This window comes from Pseudonaja textilis, chromosome 13 (genome assembly GCF_049901715.1).
Source record: "Pseudonaja textilis isolate UNSWEBS1 chromosome 13, rPseTex1.2, whole genome shotgun sequence".
NCBI lineage: Eukaryota > Metazoa > Chordata > Lepidosauria > Squamata > Elapidae > Pseudonaja > Pseudonaja textilis.
In genome coordinates, this window is record NC_142002.1 from 19782944 (window position 1) to 19802409 (window position 19466).

The 19466-nt window shown below is 47.1% G+C and overlaps 1 protein-coding gene across 2 annotated transcripts in view; it reads right to left on the minus strand.

Moving 5' to 3' along the window:
• Positions 1-1804: 1804 nt before the first annotated feature.
• Positions 1805-19466, minus strand: part of LRRC49 (leucine rich repeat containing 49) — a 28109-nt gene continuing 10447 nt past the window's right edge. For both annotated transcript variants that reach the window (XM_087941666.1, XM_087941667.1), the window contains exons 10-17: positions 18534-18681; positions 15559-15642; positions 14337-14500; positions 8913-9141; positions 7358-7543; positions 4522-4631; positions 3214-3367; positions 1805-2162 (exon numbers count right to left, since the gene is read on the minus strand). In XM_087941666.1, the coding sequence (XP_087797792.1) occupies positions 1956-2162; positions 3214-3367; positions 4522-4631; positions 7358-7543; positions 8913-9141; positions 14337-14500; positions 15559-15642; positions 18534-18681 (1282 nt within the window). In that variant the 3' untranslated portion in view covers positions 1805-1955. The remainder of the gene's footprint in view (positions 2163-3213; positions 3368-4521; positions 4632-7357; positions 7544-8912; positions 9142-14336; positions 14501-15558; positions 15643-18533; positions 18682-19466) is intronic.

Consider the following 19466-nt stretch of genomic DNA (forward strand, 5'->3'; position numbering starts at 1 on the left):
AACCTGAATTATACCTTGTAGGAACAGCCTTGCTAGGTCAAGTCCAGGGATTTGTTCCACACCACGACCAACCAAGGTTATCTCAAGATGTTTGCAACTGGGACGTGGAGACCTAGTCCTTGAGGGGACCAACCGCTGCAAAGGTGTGCAAATATTTTTGAAAGCCACCCAACTTAAGCGGCCATCACATCTTCTTTGAACGAATCCCACAGGTTAATTTGAAGAACTGCTTCCTGAAGAACTATGTTCTGCATCTCCAATCAGTTTCACAAGACGACCCTGGTCAAAAAAACCCAAAAACCACCTCCCTCCAGCCCAATGTCTCCATCTCATCCTCGATTTTATACACTTCAAACATGTTGCCCTTCCATCAAATTGATTCTAAAAGCGAGTAAATCTCAGATATCCTAGCCTTGTCTTGTAAAGAAGCCCACTTTTGGGTTGTCTTCTGCCCGGAACTCAGAAGGACCTTGAATTATGACCGTGGTCCCGTGGCTGTTTTAGAATGAGACAGTAGATAGAGCGTTAATTGGCTGGAACTTGGATTGAAGAGGATTCTAAAAGGAAACCAGGAGACGACCAAGAAAGGAGCTGCCAGCATCTCTGCAAACATCTTAACCTCTTCACAGGTTGGTAGACCTTGATCTTTATGGTCAAGGAGAGCCAGGAAAAAAACGGAAGAGCTCCTTACAAACCCAACCTGGAAAATACCATCTTATAGTTCAAGCAGAAAGTTCATAGTTCTGGCAGTTTTGTTTTCAGAAGGAACCAGCAGCCAACGCAAACATCGCTCGTGTTTACCATCCGAGGACCTGCGTTAATTTCTTGGCAAATGGTGTGAGGAGACCTGCCAAGGGTGACAAAAATCACCCAAGGAACTCTTAAAACCTGATAAAGTCGGGAATTAATTGGGTCCTCCAATCTACTTCGGTGGTTAAGAACTCCGCTTTGCCCAAGGCCAACGGATTAGCCTCCATAATGGGGCACCAGCCCCTTGACTGAGCTGAAAAAACTTCCCTGCCACTAAAAAAAATGAAATACGCATGTAACCAGGAAGACCCACTGGAGAAAACTGACTAAAATTTGCACCAACGTCTCTTTAGAGAGCACTGTCTTTCCCCAAATTTTAAGAGCCTCCTGACATCCATCACCACCCAATTTAAGAAGGCGGCAAAAGCTGCTAAACAGGGCAGAAGAATTTGGGGTACATCAATTTTGATTCTGAATGTCTTTTTCGCTTGAGTTGAAAACTTTTTTGATTCACTTGAGGTTTTTTGTTTTATGCTTTCAGGTTTTAAACGTTGTGCTTTGCAATAATCGACACGGTTCCAGCCCCCCCCCCGGATACTTTTTGCCTTCTACATATTTCACCCGAGCTTTGCACTTTATTCCTGCACTCTTATTTACTATTGAAAGAACAGTTCCCTTGGGAGTTGTCAACCAGGATAATTTATTAACTTCCAACCCTGCAAATCCGGTGTTTTTCACCTGCAACGTTTCTGCCGCCACCTGCAGCAGCACCAGGAAAGGAATAATAAAACGTACAGGATTGAACTCCAAGGTCTCATTTCTTTCCAAGTAGTGCTTGAACATGCACGGAGTTATAAAACCAGCAACAACAACAACAAGAAGAAGGAAAAAAGTGCAAGAAGATGAGGATCCTTTGGCCTCAGCGAAAAAAAATAAATTAAGTTAAAAATCTGTGGGGTCTGCCGAGATCCCCAGGGCTCGTGTACACGTTAGAATGTGGGGAAAGGAAAATAAAAATACAAGCCCTCCCGTGGAAAAGTAGGGGAAGAGAGTCTTTTGCTAGGAAAACGGGGCTTTTTTCGAGGCAAGGCTTTCGGCAGTGCCTCTGGCAACGATGGAGACCTTTCCAGGGCCTTTGGGGGAACCCAAAAAACAAACAGACCCCACCCCAGAATACTGAGAGGGGAAGGGAACTCGGGGGAGGGTCAGAGCTTTTCCTCAGCCAGGCGCTGCAGGCAGTGCCTCCGGTGGGAATCCTGGTGGTGCATCTCAATCACCGCGTCCCGGACCAGCTCCACGAACATCTGAGGCCAGAGCTTCTGCAAGGACTCGTCTTTCAGGTGGATCTCGGCGGCTTCCTTCACCAGCTGCTGGATGTAGCCCTGGCAGAAGGTCTTCTTCTCCTTCAGCTCCTGCACGGAAGAAGCGTGGCGAAGGGACACGAGTGGGAAGGGAACCCTTGACGGAAGGGCAGGTGATGCACATCAAAAGGAAATAACCACCCAGAGAGAGAGAGAGAGAGAGAGAGAGAGAGAGAGAGAGAGAACAGGGAAGGTGGGGAGGGAGGACAGCTAGCGTGGGAGTCTCCGGGGAATCAATTACCCAAATGGTAAGGTAGCCTCTCTTTCGGGAGAATTCAGATAATAGAAAGGAAGGAAGGAAGGAAGGAAGGAAGGAAGGAAGGAAGGAAGGAAGGAAGGAAGGAAGGAAGGAAGGAAGGAAGGAAGGAAGGGAAGGAAGGAAGGAAGGAAGGAAGGAAGGAAGGAACAATATGGAAAGGGAAGGGAAGGGAAGGGAAGGAAGGAAAGGAAAGGAAAGGAAAGGAAAGGAAAGGAAAGGAAAGGAAAGGAAAGGAAAGGAAAGGAAAGAAGGAAGGAAGGAAGGAAGGAAGGAAGGAGGAAGGAAGGAAGGAAGGAAGGAAGGAAGGAAGGAAGGAAGGAAGGAAGGAAGGAAGGAAGGAAGGAAGGAAGGAAAACAGGGAAGGAGGAGAGTGGGAAGGAAGGAGGGAAGGAAGGAAAACAGGGAGGGAGGAGAGTGGGAAGGAAGGGGGAAGGAGGGAAGGAAGGAAAACAGGGAGGGAGGAGAGTGGGAAGGAAGGAGGGAAGGAGGGAAGGAAGGAGGAAGGAAGGAAGGAAGGAAGGAAGGAAGGAAGGAAGGAAGGAAGGAAGGAAGGAAGGAAGGAAGGAAGGAAGGAAGGAAGAAGGGAAGGAAAACAGGGAGGGAAGAGAGTGGGAGGAGGGAGGGAGGGAGGGAGGGAGGGAGGGGGGGACGAGCTAATGCTCAGGCATTATGAATTTTCCTGCTGGAACTTGCCCCACTAGCTGGAAGCCAGAGGTTCCCTTTCGGGCAAAGGAAATTATATTAAAAACTGATGATAAAGCTGAGGAGCAATTGCAGCTCAACGAAGCCACCCGGCTCGAATGGCTTCTCCTCCGTAGCCCTCATTCTCTCCAGACCACTTGCCTCCTGCTTTTCCGTCTGCAAAACCCCCGAAATATAAGTCAGGACGGATCGGGTGCCGTTTTCTCCTTCCGGCTTCCGGCGGTTGTTGCCATTGTCGCTCGCAGTCCCAAATTTCTTTCCTTTGGCCTCCAAAAGGAAGCATAACTGTTTCTTCCTGGAGACAGGCGAGAGAGGGGAAAGGGGGGGAAAAAAAACCCCAGATTTATGAGTCTATCAAATCCCGCCGAGTCTTATCGCGGATCGAGGCACTTTTCATTTGCTCATGGGAATCTGATTTATCCGTCCCCTGCCTGTGTGGCCTTCACTCTCTTTTGTGCCAGAATTTCAGAAGTGCAACTGTTTGGGGTCTGGACAGGCCAGTACCTGTCACGCATGTTGGACAAATACCGCTTAGGAAACAATCTGCGAAACAGTGAGGAGCACATCTAAAACCAAGGGAGGGAGAAAGAAAGGGGAAAATTGGAGTGAAAAATGAAAAATAAAAACCAGATAATAAAGGACGGGAGGGAGGAGGGAGGGATGAAAGGAAGGGAAAGGAAGGGAGGAAAGGCAGGAAGGAAAGGCAGGCAAGAAGGAAGGAAGGAAGGAAGGAAGGAAGGAAGGAAGGAAGGAAGGAAGGAAAAGGAAAGGAAGGGAAGGGAAAGGGAGGGAAGGGAAGGGAGGAAAGGCAGGCAGGCAGGCAGGCAGGAAAGAAGGAAGGAAGGAAGGAAGGAAGGAAGGAAGGAAGGAAGGAAGGAAGGAAGGAAGGAAAGGAAGGAAAGGAAGGGAAAGGAAGGGAGGGAAGGGAAGGGAAGGCAGGCAGGCAGGCAGGCAGGAAAGAAGGAAGGAAGGGAGGGAGGGAGGGGAAGGGAAGGGAAGGGAAGGGAAGGGAAGGGAGGAAAGGCAGGCAGGCAGGCAGGAAAGCAGGCAGGAAAGGAGGAAGGAAGGAAGGAAGGAAGGAAGGAAGGAAGGAAGGAAGGAAGGAAGGAAGGAAGGAAGGAAGGAAGGAAGGAAGGAAGGAAGGAAGGAAGGAAGGAAAGACTAGCAATAGCACTTAGGGCTTATATACCGCTTCATAGTCCTTTCCAGCCCTCTCTAAGCAGTTTACAGGGTCAGCCTCTTGCCCCACACAATCTGGGTCCTCATTTTACCCACCTGGGAAGGAGGGAAGGCTGAGTCCACCTCGAGCCGGTCAGCATCGAACTGCTGGCAGTGGGCAGAGTCAGCCTGCCATCCTGCACCCGAAACCCCTGGCACCACAGCAGGGGCTCTTGCCAGCCTCCCTTCGCGCAGACCCAACTGCCCTTCCGCTCAACCTCAGTCGTTTACCTGCAATCCCCCAGCAGCGAGATCAGCCGGTAGTAGGGCGTGTTGGAAGATGCCACGTAGGCCAGGATCCCAAAGAGTCTTTCGGCCATTATCACGTCGTTCTGGGTAACCTGAAGAGGAGGGAGAGAGAGAGAGAAGTCAGAGAGGGACCAAACACTGGGAGGCCCAACAGCTCTTGTGTGAGGGATAGTACAGCCGAGGCAACGAATCAGGGGAGTTAACAATTCGTGTGTGGAAGAGCTTGCCCCGTGAAGTTGTGGCTCCTCCACTCCTGGAGGCTTTTAAGGAGAAACTAGGCCGCCATTTGTCTGGAATGGGATAGGGTCTCCTGCTAGAGCAGGGGGCTGGGCTAGAAGACCTCCAAGCCCCCCCCCCACACACACACAACTCTGCTATTCTGTTATATTCTGAGGCACGATATCCGTACACATTCAAGGAGATGTAGGCAGCGTGGATCCTCTTAGACTTCCAAACTTGCAAAGTGCATTGCATTCCCAGTGGTTCACAAGTAATCAATTTCACACATTGTGTGTGTGTGTGTGTGTGAGAGAGAGAGGGGGGGGGAGGGAGGGAAACACAGAGAGGGGGAGAGAGAAAGGAGGGAGAGAAAATAAATATATACCCATACACACGGTCTCAGGGGTACAAGAACAATCCAACCAGTTCTCAAAAAGCAATTTATGTGAAACTAAGAAGGAAAAAAACAAACGTCAAGAACGTTTTAGCATTTAGCATTGGAAATATAGTGGCACAGTTGTTTTATATACGATTCCGGAGGACTTAAATGGAACAGTTCCCTTTTGGTGAAAACAAATAAGAGTTCCTTCTCTTCTCCTTCTGGGAGGTTCGAGGGGAGTTGAGGATTTTGGCTTCCTTCAACCCTCTGCTCCACGATGGACCAACGCCAAGAAAAAACTGAAAAGTAAAGCTCTGAGAATTGCAAAACAGACTGCAATTCTAAACACAGTATATATTTCATACGTTTCGATGATAGATCGGATGGAAACCCAAGTTTGCCATCGATCGCAAACCTTGTTAAGATTTGCTGCCCCCTTTTTTTAAAATAAAAAATAAATAAATACTCCAGTTACAAAAGACAGAACATCGGCGCTAAACAAACAAACAAATAAAAATGAAGCAAGCAAAGAGAGAAGGGGGTTTCCCCCCCACCCTCATTTCCTGACTGCATTTTCCTTTATTCCCTATTCCAATTTTCTCATGTCTTTTTTCCTGTTGGAATTTCTGCTCGGTTCACTCGACACATTTATTGGCTTATTTGGCAAACACGCACGGGGACGCACACACAAACACACACACACACACAGACGGACACGCACGCCTTACAAAGAATTTGCCCGTGTCAGCAATGCAAGCGGAGGGTGAAAACTCGTAAGAGCCGGGTCGTTATCCGAACCTCGGAAAGAGGCGGTGAACTTCCTCAGAAATGCTCCTTAAGTTGCTGTACGCCGTGGATACGTTTTTTCGTCACGGGGAATTTTTGTTGTATGGTTGGCAAAAAGTTTGAGGATCATCTAAAGCAACCAACCTAGGGCACTTTAAGACTTGTGGACTTCAACTCCCAGAATTCCCCAGCCAGCAAAGCACAAGCCTCAAAGTGCCCAAGGCTGGGAGACAGACCCCTGATGTAACCCATCCAATTTCTACAGTTAGTTAGTTAGTTTACTTTATTGTCATTGCACCTCGTACAACGAAATCAAACACCATCTTCAGTGCACATCATGACCATGAAAATAAACACAAACACACATCCTTCACACATTGAACCGGAAACCCGACACCACACCAACACTGCACTATACAGTAGAATCCAACAGAGCTCCTGCCCTGGGATAGAAGCTGTTTTTCAGCCAATTTGTCCTTGTTTTTATTATTCTGTACCGTCTGCCAGATGGTAATAGTTCAAAAAAAGGGGGTTCCCAGGATGAGATGGATCTTTGAGGATGTTTTGAACTTTTTTTTAAGGCAGCAGGAGCTATAAAGCTCTTCCAAAGAGGGGAGAGGGCAACCCACGATCCTCTGGGCAATGACATTAACCCTCTGGAGTGCTTTCCTATCTGTCACTGTGCAACTGGCAAACCATACAGAGGTGCAGTCAGTTAAGATAGTCTCTCTAGTGCAGCGGTAGAAGGTCACCAGCAGTTTTTCATTCAGTTGTTGTTTTCTGAGAAGTCTCAGGTAGTCTAATCTCTGCTGGGCCCTTTTGACCAGGGCTGCAATGTGGGCACTCCAGGTCAGGTCCTCTTCTAGGGTAACACCCAGAAACTTAAAACTGGCCACTTGCTCCCCTCGGTCTCCACGGATAAGCAAGGGCTGGAGGTCTGATCTGTTCCTTCTATAGTCCACTCTAAGCTCCTTGGTCTTATTGGTGTTGAGGACCAAGTTCTGGTCTCCACACCACGAAAGCAACCACTGGTCCCCCTCATCTCAATAGGCAGACTCATCCCATTGACAGGGAATATATTAGCGTCCAAGACTAAGCCATCGTATTGCTCTGGCCTACAGTGAATCACAGTTAGCCTTAGCCACGGTTTATTGTGGCAGACAACGTACATCTGAAATCTTCCTCTAGCCAGAAAGAAAGAAAGAAAGAAAGAAAGAAAGAAAGAAAGAAAGGAAGGAAGGAAGGAAGGAAGGAAGGAAGGAAGGAAGGAAGGAAGGAAGGAAGGAAAGAAAGAAAGAAAGAAAGAAAGAAAGAAAGAAAGAAAGAAAGAAAGAAAGAAAGAAAGAAAGAAAGAAAGAAAGAAAGAAAGAAAGAAAGAAAGAAAGAACACGGCCTTGAAAGGCAGATGGCTCAAGCGAGGGTTAACTTCCTTACCTCCGACCCGTTGATCTTTTGCAGGTTAAAATGGTTCAGCCTGAAGAGGACGTAGAATTTCCACAAGGTGAAGGCGACCACGGGGTTCCCCTCGGGCTCGACTGTCAGCTGCTCGAGCCGGCGCAGGTGAGCCAAGGCGTTGAACTGCTGCAGGGTGGCTAGGTTGGTCTCCTTGAACTTCAAGTGCTGAAAGAGGCAAGCGGAAGGAAGACGGGGAGGAACGTGAGGATGCGGCCCAGTTCGGCCACGAAACATCTGCAAGGGAGCAACCAGACTCAAGAGAGCACCAAGGACCCCACAGTCCTCCTCCATGCAAGACCCCTTCCCTTCTAGCTCTGATGAGGTTCCCTAGTTGGGTCATGAAATGTCTGCAAGAACATAACCAAGCTCAGGGAGCACCAAAGATACTACAGTTCTCCTCCTCCTCCTCTTCCTCCCTTCCTCCTCCTCCCCTCCTCCTCCTCCTCTTCCTCCTCCTCCTCTCACTCTCTTCTAGCTCTGATGAGGTTCCCTAGTTGGGTCATGAAACATCTGCAAGGGAGCAACCAAACTCAAGAGAGCACCAAGGACCCCACAGTCCCCCTCCATGCAAGACCCCTTCCCTTCTAGCTCTGATGAGGTTCCCTAGTAGGGTCATGAAATGTCTGCAAGAACATAGCCAAGCTCACAGAGCACCAAGGACCCCACAGTCCTCCTCCTCCTTGTCTCTCTTCCTCCTCTCCACAACCCTCCCTCCCTTCTAGCTCTGATGAGGTTCCCTAGTTGGGTCATGAAACGCCTGAACCAAGTTCACAGCACCAAGGACCCCACAATCCTCCTCCTCTCCACACACCCTTTTAGCGCCGATGATGTTATCTAGCTGGGTCATGAAAGGTTAGGGTTATATACCCGAGCTCAGTGAGCACCAGGGACCCCAAAGTCCTCCCCTTCCTCCTCCTCCTCCTCCCCTCTGCAACCGCCCCCCTCCCTTCTACTGCAGTTGATATGACCTAGTTGGGTCATGAAACACCTGGAAGGAAACAACCCAGCTTCGAGAGCACCAAGGAGTGACTCAGGGCCATTCCCCACATTTCTTTATCACCCCTGGAGCATCCTTGTGATCGTGTGATTTACACATTCCGATCCTTGACAATGGGCTCATATTTATGACTGTTGCGGTCTCCCAAGATGGCGGGATGCCCCTTTCGCCACCTCCCATCAAGCAAAGTCAATTGGGGGGAGGGGGAGCCAGATTCATTTAATGACCATGTCACTGGCTTGACATCTGCAGTGCCTCTCTTAACAATGGTGGCAAGGAAAACGGGGCGGAACTCACTTAAACACAACTTCGCACTTCGCCACAAAAATTTGGGGCTCCGTTGTGGTCGTAAGTCAAGAACTACCTGTATATGATTTATTTTATTTTTATTTTTTTTGGGGGGGGGAAGTGTACTCGAGTCCCCTGGGAAGGATCTCCTTGGTGGTTCTACTGGGATCGCAGCTTTCTTACGCTCCTCCCAGGCGAGGCTTTCTAAGACCTGCCTCGACTGTCCAAAGACGAGAGGCTGCCACTTGCCAGGAAATTGGGGAACTTGATCTTGAGTTTCGAGAGCACCGGGATGATTTCATCGAAGTCGATGAAAATGAAAGAGATGGTGACGATGTTCCCCGCCGTCTGGACGCTCCAATTCCGATCCAGGGACTCCAGAGCTCCGGAACCGTACAGGCAGAGCACGTCTCCGTCTATTTCAACCAGGTGGGACTCCAGACCTGGCACCACTTTGCTTAAAATCGTCTCCAGGGACCTGGAGAGAGAGAGAGAGAGAGAAAGAGAAAAAGAGAGGGGAGAAAGATAGACACAGAGAGAGAGACAGAGAGAAACAGAGAAAGAGAGAAAAAGAGAGAGAGAGAGAGAGGGAGAGAGAGGAAAAAGATAGAGACAGAGAGAGAAAAAGAGAGAGACACGGGAGAAATAGACACAGAGAAAGAGAGAGAGAGAGACAGAGAAGAAAGACAGACGGAGACACAGAGAGACAAAGAGAGAGAAAGAGAGGAAGGGAGGGAGAGAGAGAGAAAGGAGAACAGAGGGAGAGGGAGAGGGAAAGAGAGAGAGAGGGAGAAAGAAAAAAAAGAAAGAAAGAAAGAAAGAAAGAAAGAAAGAAAGAAAGAAAGAAAGAAAGAAAGAGGGAGGGAGGGAGGAAGGAAGGAAGGAAGAAAGAAGGAGGGAGGGAGGGAGGGAGGAAGGAAGGAAGGAAGGAAGGAAGGAAGGAAGGAAGAAAGAAAGAAAGAAAGAAAGAAAGAAAGAAAGAAAGAAAGAAAGAAAGAAAGAAAGAAAGAAAGAAAGAAAAGAAAAGAATTGTTATACAGAAGCAGAGAGGAAGGGAAGAGAGGCCCTCGTGCCCTCCACGTTCCCAGGCCAGGCTGAAAGTTCCTATCCAGGAATATCCAGGCAGTCCTCAACTTACAACAGTTCATTTAGTGACCATTCAAAGTTGCAACAGCACTGAAAAAAAGTAACTTATGACCCTTTTTCAGACGAGCGTGGCAAAATTAGGATGCTTTGGAACAACTGACTCGTATTTACGACGGTCGCACAGTGTCCCGGGGTGACGAGATCCCCTTTTGTGACCTCCTGACCAGCGAAGTCCATGGAGAAGCCAGATTCACTTAAGGACCCTGTTACACGCTTAACGGCTGCGGCAAGGAATGTCGCAAAAGGGGGCAAAACTCTTCTTAACCAACGTCTCGCTGAACAGCAGAAATGTGGGGCTTGATTGTGGCCATAAGTTGAGGACTACTGTACCCTGACTATTTGTTGTGGGCCATTCTCTGCGACAGGGAGCCGCCTTTCTCTCACCTTCACGGGCTCCGAGGCACTGAGAGGCCTTGCGAACCTTCTGCTTTAAGGATGCGGCTGGGCTCACTGCCTGGTTCTGAATTCCTTCCACGTTCAGCACAAAATATTTTTATCTCATGTTTTCGGTATCAAACATGCCAGGAAAGTGTAGTGTGACCAGTTTCCTTTGATTTCTAAGCACCTTCCCCCCCAAAGTCATTCAGGAGGAATCCAACGGTTGGGCCAAAACCATTTTTTTTTAAAAAAAATTAAAAACTAAATAAATTCACTGATCGGACTCTATTTCTGCAAAGGTTACCTAGACACCATCCTGAAAACATTCGGGGTGTGTTCAATTTGTTCTTCTCTGAATTCCACTGGGCAGATTTCTCAAGCAGAGATGAAATCTTAAAAACCTCAGCCAAACCAGTAATAATCGAAAATCGATTTGAGTCGCACTGGCTGCACATTCAGGCACTCTGTGTCTCTCCAGCTCCCTTAAGTTGCACCAAAACAAAATCCTTGTGTGCCCAATCACACTTGGCCAATAAAGAATTCTAATTCTAATTCTATTTCTAATTCTAATTCTATTCTATTTCTAGGAAGGAAGGAAGGAAGGAAGGAAGGAAGGAAGGAAGGAAGGCAGGCAAGCTAGCAATAGCATTTAGGGCTTATATACCACTTCACAGTGCTTCACAGACCGAAGCGGTTTACAAAGTCAGCCTCTTGCCCCCAACCATCTGGGTCCTCCTTTTACCCACTAGGAAGGAGGGGAGGCTGAGTCAACCTAAAGCGCTGAGATTCGAACTGCTGAACTGCAGGCAGCCAGGCAGAAGGAGCCTGCAGTACTGCACTCCAACCACTGCGCCACCGCGGCTCTTGAGATCGATGCTTTATGGAGGGTTAGGGCGCAAGTGTCCGCTGGGGCCTGCTTCCAATTCCCAGCCTTGGGGGACTGGCTGGCAACCCTCAGGATCCTCCGGGCAGCCAACCAGGGGATGGCCAAGAAAACCGCGACCGGCCCACCCTAGGTTCATTTCCTAAAGCTACTCCGGGGGGCTTCGGTTCTCTTGCCTTGCGTCAAGGCAAAGAAAAGCCCTTTTAAAATATATATATATATATATATATATATATATATATATATATATATATATATATATATATATATATATATATATATTTCTAAACGGTTTGACGGCTCCCGTGATTTTGATTTATAGAAATGTAACAGAAGCTCAAATATCTGCAGTCTGGAGAAACCGCTGACAACGCCCTGGTAGAACCGGGGTGGGGGGGAGCGGAGTGGAGGGGCCCAAAAAGCTCGCCTGCCCTGCCTTTCCAAAGCCCCTCCTCGTTCTCGGACGGTTTCTGGAATAGCAGACCCTCTGAAACACAGGAGGAGCTGCGGAGGCCTAGGTTTTCCTGTCTGGGAGAGCGTCTATCAAACTGGGAGGGGAAGGACACGAAGGCGGGAGTGGTTTTATGTGAGGGATGTGCCTTCCTGCGTGCTTCATGCTTTCGCCCGAGAGGAATGAAGACAGCTAATTCTTCCAAGGTTTCCCTCTGTGCAAAAGTGAATTACGGTCCCCAGAAGGAATGTGGAAACTTGCTTTACGCTTCATATTTTACAAGGCAGCGGCGGGGGTGGGGGTAAGAGAGAGAGAGAGAGAGAGAGAGAGAAAGAGACGCGGGCTGAACATAATAATAATAATAACAATAATAATAAAAACAACAACAAGAACAACAACAATAATAATAATGGCATTCTTGATGGAGAGAAATGAATCTTGTAGGGTTGGCAGGTCTACTTTTTTTGGTGTTTGCCCGGTTCTGGTATAAAGCTGGAGGCAGCAGAGGGACAGCTGCATTCTCAGCCCTTCAAGGAGGCCGATATGCAAATGGAACCTGGAAGGAACCAACGTCCAGAGTCACCAGGTGTCTTCTGGATGCCATTCAAGATGTGGTGGTCGTCCTTGATGTCCGACATCAGCGGTCCTCAAACTCGACCGCTTTAAGACGGGTGGACTTCAGCTCCCAGAATTCCTCCTCCAGTCATGTTAGCTCAGGAATTCTGGGGGTTGAAAGTCCACTAGTCTTGAACTTGACAAGTTTGGAGGCTCTTGTGATAGATGATAGATAGGTAGGTAGGTAGATAGATAGATAGATAGATAGATAGATAGATAGATAGATAGATAGATAGATAGATAGATAGATGAGAGAGAGAGAGGGAGGGAGGGAGGGAGAGAGAGAGAGAGATACGATCGATAGATAGATAGATAGATAGATAGATAGATAGATAGATAGATAGATAGATAGATAGATAGATAGATAGATAGAGGGGGGAGATAGGTAAATAGGTAGGTAGGTACGGAGAGGCGGAGAGGGGATGATAGATTGATAGACAATAGACCAGGGGCCTTCAAACTTGACAGCTTTTAAGACTTGTGGACTTCAACTGCCAGAATTCCTCCTCCAGTCATGTTAGCTCAGGAATGCTGGGAGTTAAAGTCCATAAGTCTTAAACTTGCCAAGTTTGAAGGCTCCTGTCCTACATGGTCATGTAGGTGAACCATGGGCCTTCCTTTTATGACTTGTGACTCCTGAGCCAGCATTCTGGGAGTTGAAGTCCACAAGTCATAAAGGGGCCAAGGTTCCCCAGCCCTGGCCTAGACCCTGGAGATGGCCTTCTCTTAAAGCCCCCTTTTCCCCCAACTTTGTCCACTTGAAGATGGATGGACTTCACTTTCCGGAATTCCCTGACTGGCTGAGGAATTCTGGGAGATGATGTCCCCACGTCTCCAAGTGGACAAGGATGGGAAACACAATCTCAAAGGCTTCTGCCCGGAATCTCACGTTCTTTCGAGGGTCCTTCTCTTAAAAAGTGTTCAGGTCACGCAAGGAAGCCATAGTGGCCCTTCCTACTCACACACAATCACACAGCTCCCACTTTTAAGTCCTGAAAGAAGTACTGATGCCTTTACTGTGGAGTTTTTTTTTTCTTTTTTAAACTCCCTGTCTGGTGTGTGTGTGTTTTAAAATAAACTTGAATAAATTATGATTATTGGCTTTGGCAGCGCGACTCAAAGCAGGGAGAAACACCCCCCCACCCCCGATAATTCCAGAAATTATTGTATGAATCACCAGAAAGTCAGAGTTAAGGAAGAGTTTCTCCTTAAAATAACACAGGTGCCAGAGAGAGAAAGAGAGAGGAAGAGAGAGAGGAAGAGAGAGAGGAAGAGGGGGGGGGGGGAAGAGAGAGGGAGATAGGGAGAAAGAGAGAGAGAAAAAAAGAGAGGGAGAGGGGGGTAGAAAGAGAGGGGGAAAGAAAGGGAGAAAGAGAAAGAGAGAGTGGGAGAAAGAGAGAGAGAGGGAGAGAGAAAGAGGTGGACCAACTGGGCGAGAACTGTTAAGAGCGGCCGTGTTGATGGGAGCTATTCATGCGCGAAGAATTAGCACCTTCACGCCCAAAGTTGGTTCTGTATTTTTGTGCAATGTGGCCAGTTTGCGGGAGAGGAAACCAGGATTTAAATACAGATGGGGGGAAAAAAAACATACAAGAATTTCAAAACTACATGACTTACGACAACGGAGCACCAACTTCATGCCGCTAAAACAAGACGTTTGTTAAACGGGTTTTGCCCCCACTGGGCGGCCTTCCTCGCCAACAGTCGTTAAGTGAATCACTGCAGTTATGAATCTGGCTTCACCCCCTTGGACTTTCGTAGTTGCCGAAAGGGGATCACGTGACCTGGGACGCGGCGACTGTCGTAAATACGAACCAGAGGCCGAGCGCCTGAATTTTTAATCCCGTGATTGGCTGGGATGCCGCAACGGTCATTAAGTGTGGGAAATTGTGGCATAAGTCTCCCTTTTTCAGCGCCGTTGCAACTTCGGTCACTAAAGGAACTGTTGTCAGTCGAAGACTCCCTGTTCCCCGCTAGAGGTTAGGTGAGTGTTTCTCAAACGTGGCTCCTTCCGGAGGCGTGGACTTCAACTCCCAGAATTCCATAGGTGGCTGGCTGGGGAATTCTGGGAGTTGAAGTCCACACTTCCCAAAGGGGCCACGTTGGAGCACATGGGACCAGGTGCTGCTGGAAGAAGAGGACCCTCTTTTGATGGCCAGGCCTCGTCCCGGACCACCGGGGTGGGGGGGGGGTGCCCTACCTGCCCTCTTCCTCGGGAAATTCGCCAGCCGCCGCCGCCTTCCTGTTGTTCTGGCAGGGCTCCTCGCCCGGGCGATGCTCTGGGTTCGAGAGCTTCAGGACGAGGCGGTTCTGCTGGACTTCCCAGTGATGGGCGATGTTGGAGATGGTTAAGCGTTTCTTCTCCTGGAAAAGGGACGGTTGGGAGAGATTAGCCGAGGGGGGCCGGTTTGAAAGAAACACCCGCTTGAAAAGAGACTCCGGGATGATCGCGGTTTACACCCCACCCCCCCGGCCAGGTCGAAGTCTACAACACGGGAGGAAGAGGAGGAGCCGGGCAGCTTTGAAAAGGTCCAGGGAATCCCTGAATCCCTGAGCAGTTTCGACAGACAGGAGTGTTTGCAGGTCAGGTGTGGACCAGGGGGTGGGGGTGGGGGGTCCTTGGAGCTCTCTGAGGTGGGATGGGAGGAGGAGGAGGAGGAGGAGGAGGAGGAAGCACTGTGGGGTCCTTGGTTCTCTCTGAACTTGGCTGTTTTCTTGCAGGCGTTTCATGACCCAACTAGGTAGCATCATCAATGCTAGATGGGAGGAGGAGGAGGAGGAGGAGAACTGTGGGGTCCTCAGTGATCTCAGAGCACCGGGTTTTTTGCAGACATTTCATGACCCAACTAGGTAACATTAACAGTGATACAAAAGAGGGGGTGTGAGGAGGAGGAGGAGGAGGAGGAGGAGGAGGAAGCACTGTGGGGTCCTTGGTTCTCTCTGAACTTGGCTGTTTTCTTGCAGGCTTTCATGACCCAACTAGGTAGCATCATCGATCCTAGATGGGAGGAGGAAGAGGAGAAGTGGAGGAGGAGGAGAGGAGGAGAACTGTGGGGTCCTCAGTGATCTCAGAGCTCCGGGTTTTTTGCAGACATTTCATCACCCAACTAGGTAACATTAACAGTGATACAAAGGAGGGAGTGTGAGGAGGAGGGGGAGGAGGAGGAGGAGGAGGAAGCACTGTGGGGTCCTCGGTACTCTCTGAGCTTTTTTTATTTTTCCAGGCGTTTCATGACCCAACTAGGTAACATCATCTGTAGGGCTGTTACTGGAGGAGGAAGCAGGCCGCGAAGCCACGTTGAGAGGGAAGGAGACGGTGGCGGGTGAGCATCACCTGCCTCTACCACCATACGAAAGAAAAGGCCCCTGGCTTTTCTAACCAGGATTCGAGGCTTGTTAAGCTGGCGCCGTCGTGAAGATACCTTCAACAAGGTCTGCCTGTGACTCTCACGCCTCTTCTCTTCCTCTTTTCTTAGGGCAACGGATGCCAGGCGCCGCTCCTCTTCCTGGAGTCAAAGACAAACAAAAGACAAGCAGCCGCTTTTCCCCCAGGCTCGCAAAGATAGGACAGGGGTCCATTAAAATCACAAATTAATGTATATGCGATATGTAGTACTTAGGAGATTATTGCTATTAATCTGGAAAGTGATAATTTAAAAGGATTAAATTACGGTAATTTTTAATATGAGTTAAAGGAGAGTAAACTGAGGGACATATAAAAGGGTGGTACACTCAAATTGGCAATTAAGGGGAAAATGTTTGAAACTATTTAAATTAAGATGGAATTTATTGAATTAACGAAATAAGAGCAAGTGATGAAATTGCAAATATGACAGACGAAAGCATAATAACGAACATAGAATAAGATACAAGAATTTTTAGATACTATATAAAGAAGATATGAGCACAATTAAAGAAAAATGGAATAAGCTATGAATTGCAAATGGATAAAATAAGTGTAAAGAATATAAGAATATTTGTTATAGAAAATGGAAAAAGTAATGATAGGATAAGAAGCTGAATATGGAAGATAATTATGCAATTAAGGTCATGTTTGTATGGAAATGTAAAAACCTGGAACCATATTGCTCACCAAAGGAGATGTTTGTAAAAGATAAAAATAAAAAAAAATTACAAAAAAAATCAATCATCGTGAATTAATACCTTTATTTATCAAGAGTAAGACTCCCTAGTCTGATTTCCCCACCAAGGAAGGAAGGAATTCCTCTGCCTCCATTATTCTACCCTAGCAAGATGGATGATCCTTTTGTTTTAGTGGGGAGTTTACTGGAGGGAAACAAATATTATAATCCCTTAATATAAATGCTGAAAATACAAACATTCCGCTTCCTTTTCAGCTGGCTCTTAAGCCAAACAAGAGGAAAGAACAGGAGTTGCTAACAGGGCAAAGTTTTGAGAATAACAGTAATTGGACAAAACAGTCATTTTTTTATACCATCACATGTCAGTCCCTCCCAGCCTCCAAAATGGTTTTGGTCTGAGTGTGTCTCTCCCAAGAAAGAAACCCTCAAAATGCACTTCCTTTAAATTTTCCGCTGCCATTCTTCATAAGGGGAGATCTTTCCCAGAAAGATCAATTAATATTAATAAGGGCTTTTCTAATGTTTCGGTCCTATACTGGTTATCTTTAAAGAAAGAAAGAAAGAAAGAAAGAAAGAAAGAAAGAAAGAAAGAAAGAAAGAAAGAAAGAAAGAAAGAAAGAAAGAAAGAAAGAAAGAAAGAAAGAAAGAAAGAAAGAAAGAAAGAAAGATATATAGATATGGATTAGATAGATAGATAGATGATAGATAGATATACAGATAGATAGATAGATAGATAGATAGATAGATAGATAGATAGATAGATAGATAGATAGATATAAGATAGAGATAGGTAGATAGATAGATAGATAGATAGATAGATAGATAGATAGATAGATAGATAGATAGATAGATAGATAGATAGATAGAGATAAGATAGAGATAGATAGATAGATATAGATAGATATAGATAGATATATCTATATCTATCTATCTATCTATCTATCTATATCTATCTATCTATCTTCTATATCTATCTATCTATCTTATCTATAGATAGATAGATAGATAGATAGATAGATATAGAGATAGATAGATAGATCTATATCTATCTATATCTATCTATCTATCTATCTATCTATCTCTATCTTATCTATAGATAGATAGATAGAGATAGATAGATATATCTATATCTATCTATCTATCTATCTATCTATCTATCTATCTATCTATCTATTTATCTATCTATAATCTATCTATCTATCTATCTATCTATCTATCTATCTATCTATCTATCTATCTACCTACCTACCTATCTATCTCTGCAACCACCCTGAATGGCTTTTAGGCCAGAATTGCTTCTAAATAAAGAGGTTTGTGGCCTCAGCTGGCTGGAAAGCTGAATCTGAAGGATTCTAAGCAGGAATAATGGAGGAGCTTAACTCCAAATATGTGTTGCCAATTTCTTCTCGCCTGCTCCCCGTCCTTCCTCCGATCTTTGGGGTTTGGATCTACAAACTGAAGGCCGGGACACCTCACTCCCAAGCCCCCCTCTCCCCCACCCCGGTTCAAATCCTCCTAAGCTTAAAGCAGGGATCAACTCTTCCATCGGGTAAGGGGCGCCCCCTAACGGGCATCGTGCACCACATCTTTCCATTCCAGGTAAACTCAAAGGAAGTTTCAAGTCAGAGGCGCCTTGGGTTCAAAAAAATAAAATAAAATCTAAGTAAGCTGGCTGGGGGAATTGTGGGAGTTGAAGCCCACCGGGATTGTGGGAGATTGAGGAAAGCTGTAGTAAGTTCTTCGCTCTGAAAAAGGCCGTGGGAATTAATAGCCAGAATACCAGAAGAGCCAGAACTAAAAAATGAAAGATCTTATTAAAAAAAAAAAAACATCTTTTATTTAAAAGCTCGGCCTGTGGCAGCCAACCCAAGGCCTCGTGCTGCAGTCTCATTGTGACTTGATCTGGCCTTAGAGAAAACCCTTTGTCTGCCCTAAATTCCAGCTAGACTCAGATTGGCGTTTCCTCCCCTCAACCTTCACAGCTGTCAAAATGTTTGGTTTCACTTAAAATTCAACGTAAACCTGCTAAGTTAAGACTTGTGGGTTCCTTGTTGCCGTCTGAGCTTGGTGGTTTTCTTTGCAGACGTCTCGTGACCGAGCTGGGTAACATCATCAGTGCTTCTTAGGGACTGCATTGAAATTTTTTTGGGGGGGGGGAGGCAAGAGAATTTATCCTGGAACCAGTTTATCCTGGTTTTCTTTCTGAGGACGAGGATCCCCTAAGAAGGCTGAAGGGAGGCCTCAAAAGGTAGCTTGGCCGCTGGAAACTCTTGCCAAGCGCCCCGTGACCTTACTGTGATTTTTTTCATATCCAGCTGTCGGAGCTGCATCATATGGTGGAGAACGGTCGGCTTGTACCATGCCTCCTGCGCTATGGGGTTGCCATCTAGGGTGAGTTCGGAAATGGACGCCGAGTCTGCCAGGCAGAGGATGTCTTCCACGCTGAACATACAAGGGGAAAAGAAGAGGGAATCAGGGTCGCTGAATGCGAACTCACAACCAGTTGCGGCTACTTGACTTCAAAGAATCCCACAGCAACAAACACCCAAGGTGCATTTTATAACAGGGAGTCGGTATTGCTTGATGTTTACCTGGGTTCTTCCTTTACCTATTTATCTACCCCGTTGAACCATGCGTGGTGCAACGTTTGAGATAAGGGGATCTCTGAACAAGGCAGTCTGCGAAAAGAACAGGGCTAAGGAGAACGGACATGATCGGGGGGCAGGAGGATACGGGGGGGCTTTAAGGAGCTTTTGGCAACTTTTTAAAATGTGTGGACTTCAAACTCCCCTGCTGGCTGGGGGAATTCTTGAGAGCTGAAATCCACACCCTGACAGCTGGAGAATTCTGGGTGTTGAAGTCCAGCCTAACTGGGGAGTTCTGGGAGTTTGAGTCCAACCTGTTAGGAATACTGGGAGTTGAAGCCTGCACCTGCTAGCTGGGGAATTGCAGAATTTGAAGTCTGCACCTGCTAGCTGGGGAATTGCAGAATTTGAAGTCTGCACCTGCTAGCTGGGGAATTGCAGAATTTGAAGTCTGCACCTGCTAGCTGGGGAATTGCAGAATTTGAAGTCTGCACCTGCTAGCTGGGGAATTCTGGGAGTTGACGTCTTCTGGGAATGCTTCCTGCCTGGATTACCTCGCAAGGCCGACATCCTTCCATCATTCCTTCAAGGGGGACATCTGTCTCCCTTAGCAAAAAAAACAAGGAATCCCAACAGGGCTGA